General features: G+C 38.9%; 1 protein-coding gene across 1 annotated transcript in view; it reads left to right on the top strand.

Annotated features, from left to right (window-relative positions):
- The window catches only part of ITPRID2 (ITPR interacting domain containing 2), a 41,856-nt gene extending 29,999 nt beyond the window's left edge, over positions 1-11,857 (top strand). Inside the window, exons 12-18 of the mRNA XM_027678417.1 lie at positions 211-291; positions 679-806; positions 1,857-2,007; positions 3,224-3,289; positions 3,944-4,357; positions 10,082-10,206; positions 10,606-11,857. Coding sequence (XP_027534218.1) covers positions 211-291; positions 679-806; positions 1,857-2,007; positions 3,224-3,289; positions 3,944-4,357; positions 10,082-10,192 — 951 coding nt within the window. The 3' untranslated portion in view covers positions 10,193-10,206; positions 10,606-11,857. The remainder of the gene's footprint in view (positions 1-210; positions 292-678; positions 807-1,856; positions 2,008-3,223; positions 3,290-3,943; positions 4,358-10,081; positions 10,207-10,605) is intronic.
- The last annotated feature ends 205 nt before the right edge of the window (positions 11,858-12,062 follow it).

Below are 12,062 nucleotides of genomic sequence, written 5' to 3'. Positions count from 1 at the left end.
GCTTTGGTGCACATGCATTACTTAAGAGGTTGTGCTGCCATTTTTTAAGGTTTTCTATTCCTGCCACAGTATTTACATAGCAGAAATCTCAATGCCAGAAGGGGTGTGTTTTAACAGTGGCTGCTTTTGAAGTGTTTGCACATTTGAGAGGATGAGTTCATAAACGAGATGGCTGACTTTCCCATTTCAAATCATTTGTTTCTTCCCTAGTACCCAGTGATGAGAGGTCAGGATCTTTCAGCTGCTGCTGGTTACACTACTCAGAGATCATCCATTCTACCTCTCTATGAAGTAAGTGAGCCTATGTAGTGGTACTGAGTAAAAATTGAATATGAAGAAACATCCTAAATGTATCACAGATTGTGCTAACTTTGGGCAGTTCCTTGTCTTTGCTCTCAAGAGATAACAGAAGGCTTCATCCTGCAAATAATGTTAAAAGGGAATTAATTTAAATACATAGAAACCCCTTCACGTGTTTGCTTGTATGATACAGCTGAAAATGTTGTTTTCTTGAGAAATTGTGAATGCACAACAGGCAGCTTCCATCGTATGCTGAAGTTGCTGAGGTGCTGTTAACTCAAAGGGCTCATCTGGGAAAATGTGGTTACAGGATCCAAACTTATTTTAATTTTTCCCATGTAATTAATTTTTGTATTTCCCCCCCTCTCCCCCTCCCAGAATACTTTCCAGGAGTTACAAGTGGTGAGGAGAAATCTAAACTTATTCAGAACCCAAATGATGGATTTGGAATTGACTATGTTGCGTCAACAGACCACAGTTTATCAGCACATGACAGAAGAGGAAAGGTAAAATGATCTTTAAAAAAAAAAAATAGAAAATATGCTGGTGTATCAGGAAATATGTCACTGCCCCTGAAATCAGAGCAAGAAATCTATTAGTTTCAATTTGAACAATATTAGAGCTGAGGTTTTGCCAAACCTTGTTTACTCTATTTCTTCATTCTAGAGTTTTTTCCTCTTTGTTTCTTCTAACCCCTATTTCTGTTAATTGATGATATTTTTTTTTCTTCATCCTTTCTCCAAAGTGATTCTACAGCTGCAGATTTTAAGGACTTTTATGACAGGGTCCTTGAACAAAGAGTATTGCAGCGGAAAAAGTCTTAAAGATTTTATCTTAGGTCCCTCCCCCCACCCATCTTTGTAGGTGTAAATAAGAATGAACATTGTAGCAGTCAGATACTTTTCCAACTTTCAGTGGCTACTCAGCAGGCTACAGATGGCATTCATATTCTGATTCCATGTGTTTGTGCTCACCATAAGTTGCAATATAAGGTGGAATAATTTTTAAAACTGCTTTTATATATTCAGTTTAGTTGAATCAGCTCTTGACCTATGATTTTAAAAGTAAACATGTTTGAAATCAGTTAGATTCTCCTTAGACAATGGCTTCCTGGCCAAAATGTAGTTGCAACTGCTAGGGAATCTATAACAGCACAGGAGAAGTAAGATGTGATTACTGAATTGCTCTGTGGTTGTTGTTCTTATCAGTTTTAAATTGAGTTTGATTAGATATATGTATAAATGCTGATTTCTTTGGCTTGCACATATTTAAGCATTTAAAACTAAAATTTTTGGAGAATATTCTGTGGTACACTGTGTTGTTCTGTTTTCTTCTTGAAGTCATATATATTTTCTATAAGTGGAGAAAGACTTCTGTTCCATGTAGGGGTTCAGCTAATTTTGCTGCGAAAATTTTCCCTGAGTTTTCTGCATTGCACTTTGAGTTCTCTTGTATGAAGTCCTTTACTCATGGGACTGTCCTGCACAGTTGTCCCTTTGCAGTGTGCAGCTGAGTGCAGTGAGTACTTTGTTCTTTTTGTGATGGTCTTGGTGTAGATATGAAGCTGATCAGCTACAGGGCCTGAGAAAGTCTGTCCGCATGGAGCTACAGGAGTTAGAGATGCAGTTAGAAGAACGTCTGCTTGCTTTGGAAGACCAGCTGAGAAGTCTGCACATGTCTTCACCTTACAGACCTCAGACACACATAGTAAGTATTATTTTTACAACAGCATTATGTGTTTTCTCAGTGTAATGTTCATCATAGAGTAATGGAATAGTTTGGGCTGGAAAGGAACCTTTAAAGGTCATCTAGCCCAACCCTCCTGCAATGAGCAGGGACAAATAATAACTTATAACTATTAAAACTCTGACAGTGGGATGATATCTGGGGAATCTAATGAGGCTGTGTGTATTGTCAGGGGTCATATTTTCTTATTTTCAGTCTGCATTTCATCTTAGGAAAAAGGTGTGTGACTTTCTTGGTGATAATAAGTATCAACACATACTTTCTGAGGTTTTAGGTCTAAGAGGCAGACCTCTTCCATCAGTGCTTTCTTCTTTTTCCTTGTCATGGCCCTGAATTCTCAGTTTTGGTAGGTAGTGCTCACATCTACAATAATTGGGGGATGGTGATAGTCTTTCTGGCATTTCTCTACACTGATTTTCTTGTGAAATGAGAACAGAGAGATGAGAAATTCACAACATTTCTCTCCCAAAAAATGGAGTTTTCTTTCTCTCTACTTCTGTCAATCCATGGCACAAAAAAACCCCAGGAAAATCCAGTTGTCATCTTCAGTTTTTTCCTCTAATGCCTTTTGTAGCTCTTTCAGATGAACATATGACTCCCTGTAAAGTAGTGGGAGAAGCTTTGCTCCCACAAACACTGCCCAGAAGCAGAAGGGGGAATAAAAGAGACACTTTTGTTAATTGGTGGCATGGCAATGTACTTTCTCCTATTTTTCACTCAACGGAAGACTGTTCCTCTTTTTTCTGCAAGTCTGTCATCAGCCAAACAAAAGAAGCACAGACAAAAAGTATCATATATTCTTTCTGGGTTTCGTTCCTCTTTCTCAGCCAGTCCTCTTCTGTAGAAACAGCACAGTCACAGGCCACATCTTCCTCTTCAGTATTTTGTCATAGGAAAAAAATTGAAACCCAAGAACAGGAAAATATGGTATTACTGTGATCTCAAGCCAAACTTGCATTCTTTGAACCATATAAATATCTTTTTATTTGTAAATCCTTTTCTAGAAGAGGGCCAGCTTTAAAAATTACTGAAATATAAACTTTCTCCAACCAGCTTTACTTCCTGTTTCCAGGTTTCTGGTTTTACAGAAAATTATCTGAGATGCAGCATGTATATATATTAGCTTCTGACAACTCTAAACAAATCCTCAGTGCATTAACTTGACTTAATTTTTCAGGGTATGTATGGAAGCAGAAGTGCTGATAATCTGTCATGTCCGTCTCCATTGAATGTCATTGAACCAGTAAGTAATTGTTGTGTACTGTATGTTTTACTGAGAAAAAGAACCACAAAGAGTTTACTTTAAAAAAGGTTGCAAGAGAATAATTTGATATATAATTTGAGAAATACTTTACTCCCTTGAATAGCTTTGTTGAGAACAACTGCAATTTTCCTTAAGCAAATTTAACTATAGGTGTAAGTAACTGTAAAGTCTTGTTTGCTTTTAAGAGGAATATGTAGAAGTGAGATGTTGTTTGCATTTAGTTGATACAATGGCTACAGGGTGAATTTTCTAGGGAAAAATTATCTTTTAGATTTCTGTGCATTTTATGCTACTGGAAACAAGTAGTTCAAAAACTGCAGAAAGAAAAGAACAAACAAACAAAAACACTTACGTGTGTCTCTGTCAATGGCTCTGGCAAAACGTATCAGTATTGCAAAAGTCAGTGGCTTGGGGAACTGCCACAATTTTTATTTATGTTGGCTTTCAAAAAAACACATTCCTTTTTATTATCCTCTTTGTTGCAGTCATAAAGCATATATTTATTTTATAGCTGTATTTGTTACATGGAAGGAATGAGTAAATGATTAAATAAATAGCAAGAAAACATAGTTGTGTTTGTATGTGACTTTTTTTGTATGCTTATTCAGGACTGTTTCTTTTATGAATCCCTAGGTCTCTGAACTTATTCGAGAGCAGTCATTTCTGAAGTCTGAACTGGGTTTGGGACTGGGAGATCTTGGACTGGAAACTCTCCCAGCAGAGGGTACAGAGTCCGTATTCTCCCATGGAAACTCGGATTCCTCTTCAGTGTGCTCTGGTCACGCAGGTAGAAAAGCTGGTATTGGATCCTGTGAACTAACAGGGAAGTCTAAGAGTCAAAGCAAGAAGTTGTACCGAGCCTCTGTTGCCTTAACACCAACTCCCCCAGTGAGAGCAGGCACTGGACAGCAGGTGGAAAGCTCTGAGGAGCTTGCAGACCCCAAGCCAGAGGTGGAGCACCAACTTGAAAAAGTCCCTCTCATGCCTTCAGTTGATGAAATCCACAAAACTGTGGAGCAGGAGGAGCTGCAACAAGTCATACGGGAGGTGAGGAAGGAGGGGCTGAGATACGGGATATTTAAGCAGTGTTTACTGAAACCTAAAGACAGGCTGACTGTAACTCCTGTCCACTGGCATATTCTCTTCCCTCTCAAGCCACGCCTCTGTACTGTTACTGCACTGTGTTTGAAGGCTCAGAATTTGTTGCTAGGTGTTCGAGCCACAGTTATATTCATGTGCAAAGCAGCAGATGTTTTATTCAGTGATAGTGGTTAGCACATAAATTAATAGCTAGTTGCTACTATAAGTCTGGGTGGCAAAGAACTTGTCATCTCTACTACTTGGTTGAGTAAGCAAGCAGTACTATTTCAGATTGCCAAGAAAAAATTTCTGTCATATTTGCTTGCTAAAATGCCAAGTTGGAGTTAATTTGAAAGGTAAAATAATGTTTCTGAAACAACGCTGTAGTAAATGGTAGACATGCTTTCCCAGTCCCTCTACCCCAACCTCTAAGGACTGTAGAATATAAGTAAAGCAAGCTGAAGGCAGATGAGAAGTTATTTCAGACTTTAAGACTGATGTTGGACCAATCCTATTGGACTACTTTTATTGGCAGTCAATGAAAGTGGAGAGTGCTTGGTTATTTCTCCTGTAGGCCAGGTTAAAAAACAGGACTAAAACTGTGTGTTTGTTAGTGGCATGATCTGCTTTCTGGCAAGTAAAATAAATGGGAAAAGGAAGCCAAAGAAACTACTTGTTCTGAAAGGAAGTGCCAGTGAAAAAGTGGAGTGAACTCTCTGCTGTGAATACAGAAATGGGAATTGAGAACTTGTGGGTTTTAGCCTTTAGCTGAAGGTCATTGGGCCCTTAGCCTTTAGCTTGACCCTTAAAGCTTTTGCATGGTTCTGCCATAAACCACTTAAAAGACAGGCAAGGTGTCACGCCTAGAAATGTAGAACAGGCCAGGCTGTAACACTGTGGTACCTTCCAGATCTGCCTTTGTTGAGGCTGTAATTGGAACCAGCTTTGCCTTAGTTTTGTCTTTAAAACAGATGAGATGCAGGCCACTCATCTCATGATAAATCAGGAGCTGTAGTCCCAGAGGAATCTTTTTCCACATCTTCACCCCTCTTCTCTTAGTGCAGAGAGAGGCAGTGTACTAGACCATAAGGTAGCCTTTTACTCATCATCTGATGACAAGAGTCTGCTGGGTCTGTCTCTGCAAAGTAGAGATGTTTTCTTGGCTGACTAACTGTGGGCTTTGCTGTGCGTAGGCACTTTATAGTGAGATTGTGAAGCAGTAAAGCATTATTAAGGAGTGTTCTGGATAGCTCAAAGCATGCAAAGATATTTACTTTGTTTACCTTTGATCAACTCCATAAATAACCAGAGCTGGGAGTGCAAAGAATAATGCATAGCCACAAGCACTAACCATCGGGGGTTAAGAGGGTGAAGACTGGCAGTGAGGTGAAATGGAGACCAGCTTTCAGTAAGTAGCCTCATCATGCTGAGTAGTGAGTGCTTCATCCCATGAATAGCCCCATTAGAGTCAGTGGGATGAGTTATGGAAAGTGGCATTATCCTGTGGAAGGAAGGATACTGCAGTCAGCTCACAGTGAGGTACCACCAGACCTGTACTTGGTATTAGGATCTGAACACCTGGCCATCACTGATCTTTACAGTGGACTTTGTGATGCTACTATGTTCACCTCTACTTTGAAAGTCAAGGAAAGAATGAGACAGTGGCAAACATTCGGATGTCTTGATCTCCATTATCCTCCTACTGCCATCTTCTCTAAAGTAGCTAGGGTTGGAAGGAGTCTTGAGAAAGGCCTTGTTTTGGAGATACCATAAAATAGTCCCAGACATCCCAAATTCTCTCTCTTTCTGGTTCATTCTTTTTTTCATGTCTTTTTGAAGAGATTCCTTGCCTAATGCTCAGGGACTTTCACATGAGATATTTATTACACCTTGCTACTGATTCTGCGGTGAAGCCAGAATGGAGCATTTGTATGTGTATGTATACAGGCTGTGTATCAGGGGAGGGTGTCATGGTGGAGGGTTGCTAATGGAGAAACTGAGATAGGAAGGAATTCAAATATCCTGCAAAAGCAGCAGAGACAATAAAGAGAGCTGGAGCCAAAGGACGGAGTTATTTCAGTCAATATTTTCTCTGAGGTTAGCCTGCGTGAAAGTTCCTCTTTAGCTTCATTAATTGATAGCAAATAAAGTTGCATACTCTTTGCACAGAGATTGTTATTTGGGTTGTGTGGCACTGAGGACATTGTAATGCTGAAAGAATCCGCACTGAACTGAGAGGCTACTGTTCAAAGATGAGTAGTCAGCAAATAACTGAACTTGACTCACTTCGTAAATGTTTGAGCACACAGAGAGATTGTCCCTCAGTTTAACTTCATTGGCAGTGGGTTTCATATCAACTCAAGATTCTCAGGATAAGTTTTGCAGGTCAAAGTGGAGATGCATTGGCTCAAAGCACCTGGTGGATTTTGCAGACCCAGAACATGCTTTTAAACATTGGTCGGGAAAACCTTTTGTATTTCATAAGAGCTAAAACAGAGCATAAATTGAAATATGCCTTCCTTAAGTAGCCCTGTTGTTAGCAAAGGAATTCCAGTTTCATTGTTGAAAGAATGAAATCTGGTAGGATGCATTCCTGATGTATGCACTCACAAATATTAAACCCTTGCTTGTTCCTTCCATTCTCTGTAGCTGCGTGACCTTGTGTTGGGGAAAAAAAAAGTGAGGCAGTGGGTGTGATATGCCTGGGTGGGCTGTAATGCGTGTGAGCTTTGACCTGGCATTAAAAAAACCCATGGTGTTAACTTCTAGCATTAATGGACTAACTCCCACAGGAAAACATTCAACAACATGAAATGTTAAAATGCCAAATAGTAGCTCTCTTGTTTTGATGAAAATACAGCTTAACGTCCACTGGAATCTCACATGAAGTACTTATTGCTTTACTTGTAGGTCACAGTGTCACTAGGTGTGCCACCAGGCCCTCTCATTGTCCTCTTCTCCAGTTTAAAAATGTGGAAGTTTAAAAAGCTTTCTGCTTAAGAGCAATGGAAGTTTTGATTTTGCCAATGGTTCTCCGTTGTAAATGACAATGAAGTTACATTATAAAGAAATGTATGATTTTCCTGTCAACATCTGTTTTAAGAGGCTGTAATAAGTCTTTATGGAAGAGAGATGGTCTGATAGAGAATCTTCCTTTCTATTTTCCATTCAAATCCATGTTAGCTCAACATGGATCAAAAATATATGTTGGTTGTTTACACTTCCTTTGTGCAAGTGTTGGTTTCCTCATCTTACTATCTTAAGCATAAAAACTCACTAGCTGCTGCCATGAAGAAGTGGCACAGGAAGAAAATAGAGTAGAAAATAATACTTTTAATTATAGGAAATGTACCTCAAGATCAGAAGCAGGAGGACTGTGAAAAGCCTCGTTCCCGTTTGTTATTAGTAGATGAAGAACACCAATCTCCAGAATTGACACAGTGGCACATTTCACTCACAATCAGTTCTTTATTTAGCAGCAACATATTACAGTAATGGTAACTCTTTACTTGGGAGAAAGTTTTACAACAGTAAACCAGTGATCTATCTATGAATGCGGTACTATGTCATCATTGCAATATTGAATATTAGTGTTGTACCAAGGTAGTATATGTACCATAAATGAGTGGTTCTCTCCTCTTTCAAATGATTGTTTTTCATTCAGCTGCTAAAAATAACTGATGGAGCATTCATTGACTGCTTTTCTGTCTTTTGTGCAGAGGAAGCCTTGGCAGCGGGCTGTGTCCTCTGCAGAGCAAATAGAATGTGCACCTTGCCCTAAATGATTTTTAAGGGAAAAGACAAATATTGGCCATTGGTCATGAAACACGCGTGGTACTGAGTCACTGCAGGAATCAGTGCTGTGCTCATCACACAGGAATGACCTTGCTGAGGCTGAAGAGGGGGGAGGAAGCAGTGACAGTGAAAAGAAGCAGTGGAGGGTGGCCTTGTTACCATCCAGACAGGAAGGTGAGAAGCAGAGGGCTCAAATGATCCCCCAAGGTCAAGCCAGAAGTTGTTGGAAGAGCTGAGAATAGAACAGGAGCTGCTTTGCTTCCAGTCTCTTGTCACAAGACTGTCTGTCATACTAGACCATTTATTTGCTAATTTGGGAAGCTTTTATCAGTTTTCTTTGGAAAGTGAGGTTTATTTTTGTCTATCTGTTGAGACAAGGGCACAGAATGACTGTTTTGTAGCATACTCACAGAACCACTCCATGTGATACTGAAGAAGAAAAATGGAGAGAACACAGGGGCTCACTTATGACTGTGGCCTGCTGGACAGTTGGGGTGCCTTGTGCAGGTTTTCCTGTGCCTGCATTTCTAAATCCCAAGTGGTTCTAAAGCTTTGTACATCTATGTGTGTGTATCAGCATAGACATCCTCTGGACTTTCAGCTGACAGTAAAACAGGTCCTATTACACAATGGCTTCTCTTTCGTCTGTTCATCAGCAAACAACCCAACTGCAAACCTGTTTCCCAGTAATATTATAGTCTCTGAATTTCTGCTTGATGCAAAGTAGTAATGAAATGAGGAACTTTGCCACTAATGGTTTAGGAATTGAATTGCCTGCCAAAGAGAACAAGGGATAAATAACCTGTTGCTAATGCTGCTGCCACCCTTCTGACGTTGTTGCTTAATCCTTTTGACGCACCAGGAAAAGGGGAGGCTTACAAGAAAAAGAAAAGTGTGTTGCTTAACTGGGCTGATGAGTGCTTCTGTGTGTGACTCCAGGCCAGGCTCTGGCTCTTACCCCACTGCACCCTCTCACAGTCGTTGTTCTCCCCAGTCCTTGGAACTGTATCTGATTTGTCCCTCCTGAAGACCATCCAAAAAAATTAGTTGGTGCCACAGATTTCTTGCACTTGCAAGAAGCCCATAGTATTTTTCTTTGTCACGCCCTGCTCTTTTCCAGCATAATATGCTCTTGTAGAATTATGTTTTGCCTCCTTTTCTCCTTTGTTTCCTTTATGGTAGCCATCAGCGCTCTGCTCTTCCTTTGTTCTAGCCTCAGCCACAGTCAGATGCCTGCTACTAGAAACTCCTAGGTGTGTTTTCTATAAAACTTAATGGAAAAATGCTTTGTCACGATCCCATGAAAAATAGCCTTTGCTTGCATAGATCACATCCCAGTGGTCAACTGATGATGTAAGCAACTCTTGAAGTTCTCCATTTGTCTTTCCTGCTGTAAGTATGTGATTAGGATTCATCTCCTTTTGAATTACATGAAAACAGCTGATGTTCATGTACTTGGGCCTTTTATACTCCACTTGTGAGGTAGTTCAGTCCTGCCTTCCTTTTCAAGAGAATAACAACTTCTCAAGAAGCAGTGCATTTGGAGTGCTTTTGATGTATATATCCTGAAATGCTATTTTCAGAACTTTGCATAGTTGAAATGTATTTTTTCTTAACATAAAACCAGTTATCCTAAGTGTAAAACATAAGTATATTTACCATATGGAAAAATAGAACTAGTTTGCTTTTCATTTATATGATTGACAAGAACTTCAAAATTACTTAGTTGTTTCTCCATTCTTCTAATGTTTTTCCATTTGCATTTTTTGAAAGTTGGCTTTTTGGTGGTGTATGCTTTCATATGTTGATAGTGTCAAACACATCTGCAATATCATTTAGTTTTATCCATTGGTTATATAACTTACTGACCTTAAAACTTTGGCTAATCCCTTTCAGATCAAGGAATCTATTGTTGGTGAAATAAGACGAGAAATAGTAAGTGGATTGTTAGCAGCTGTATCACCCCAAGGCAGATCTGCAACTGCAAAACAAGATGCACAGCCATGAAACTGGTACTACAGGTAATCTTTGGGCATCTGCAAGAACCAGATTTTATTTTTTTTATTGTATAAAATATCATTGTTAACTTAAACCTTCCTTTGTTTGCATTTTGCCCTTGAAACACAAGTGATCATAATTGAAGTTCATTAAATAAAGAGAATACTGATAATCCTGGATAGCTTTGGAAAATCAGCTGGTTTATAGTTGGCCCATTCTACTGTCAGCTTTTATACAGTGGTCCTTGATGTTTAGTTTTAGTGTGCTCCGCGATGACTTTGAATGTGAATGCATCATGCAAGGGGATTTCTGTAGTTTGCCTGCCTTAGATATCAATATTATAAAAATACATACTTAAACATAACACGCAGACTTCCAAAAATCTAATTTAGATCTTCATCTTGCCTTTTTTTTTCTGTAAGGTTGGATATAGTCGGAAACGCTGTGGGATTCTGCTTTGGGCAGCACACACTGGTGAAAGTGTCAAGTTGTTTTTGCTTCAGGAGGTGTTAAAGCTGCTGAGATAGGCTACTGTGTTCGACGTTTGGTTCTGTGGTGTGTACCTTTCCTTGAGTTCATCTGTAAAGACTTAGACACTTTAACTAGTTCATTACTTTCCTTAAAGCATCAACAAAATTGTGGCGCTCTGAAAGGTTTTTTATTTATTTGTATGTCCCTGTTGTAAATTTTTATGTAGCTAATTTCTTTGTCTAATGATGCATCATGAAACTTGAAGATTTCCAGACATAACCAATTTATAGATAACATGTACGCATTCAGCCTAGCTTTTAAAAAAAAAAAATAGAAAAAAACTCCCACAACAACCCTCCTCCCCAAACACTGACCTCTGTGAGGTATTTATTGTGCAATAACTGATCCACTTTAAGAGCTTGAAATAACCAGTAATGGTTTCCACTGCTGTTACTTAGTGCCACTTCAGAGGAAGGAAACAATTCTGTCGTAAAAATTGCTGTTAATTCTAGGGGCGGTTACTATTAGCAGAGTGGTAGAATGACATGAGGTTACTTAAAACTACTTAAAGTTCTGACACTGAAAGCCTTATCTCTGTGTAGAAGATAACTTTTAACTAATTTTGTTTGCTTCCTTACTGTTTACTCATCCCTCTATAGGAAAGTGCCTTATTTAAGCACTGTGTTGTTTTTTTTGGTGTTGACTACTCGCAGTCATACCAAGAGAAGTTCTCTTCTGCTTCATATTAACCAAAATGCAATAAAAGTACTGATCTTCTGAAAGCAATTAGGATTTGCAACTTGGAATGGATGAATGACCTTGCTTGTATTATGGGGAAAATGGAAAAAATATCTTTTCCTTCTCCATCCCTCATTGAGTATATTTTCAGTTAGCCTGGTGAATATGCGTTTGTTCCAATGGAGCAAATTGGAAGTCATTGGAGTTTTTATGTGGTCAAATAGACATTTAGTGGATATGTAATATCCCTTTTGGCTGTGCTTGAAATCTCTTCACTCCTTTGCCATTTCCATCCACTAAAACTCTTTACACTATGTCAAGGTCTTAAATCAAAAATAGTTTCAAATATTACAATATTATATGAAAAAGTTTATAAAATTTTAAATTGTGTTAGGAAGACACACAAGGGCTGATTTCTTAAAAAAGGTGTATATTAAACCAATAAAATATTTATTTTGCCTATAATCTGTGTCAGTGTTTTTCATTGTGCATGGTTTACTCTTAGGCAAAATAAGTAACACAGGTCTGATCAAACAGTACATAGACTGGAGAACAGCAGGACTTGGGTTTCCAAAAGCTTTTAGATGTTCAAGGGACCCTTCATGCATAGGAAATGTGAGATATAAATTTGAGAGCAATGTTAGCACTTAAAACCACACTCTTAAAATCA

Source organism: Neopelma chrysocephalum, unplaced genomic scaffold (assembly GCF_003984885.1).
Source record: "Neopelma chrysocephalum unplaced genomic scaffold, ASM398488v2 Primary Assembly neopelma1_44, whole genome shotgun sequence".
Lineage (NCBI taxonomy): Eukaryota > Metazoa > Chordata > Aves > Passeriformes > Pipridae > Neopelma > Neopelma chrysocephalum.
Note: the sequence above shows the minus strand (reverse complement) of the source record. Positions and strands in the feature narration are given on the sequence as shown.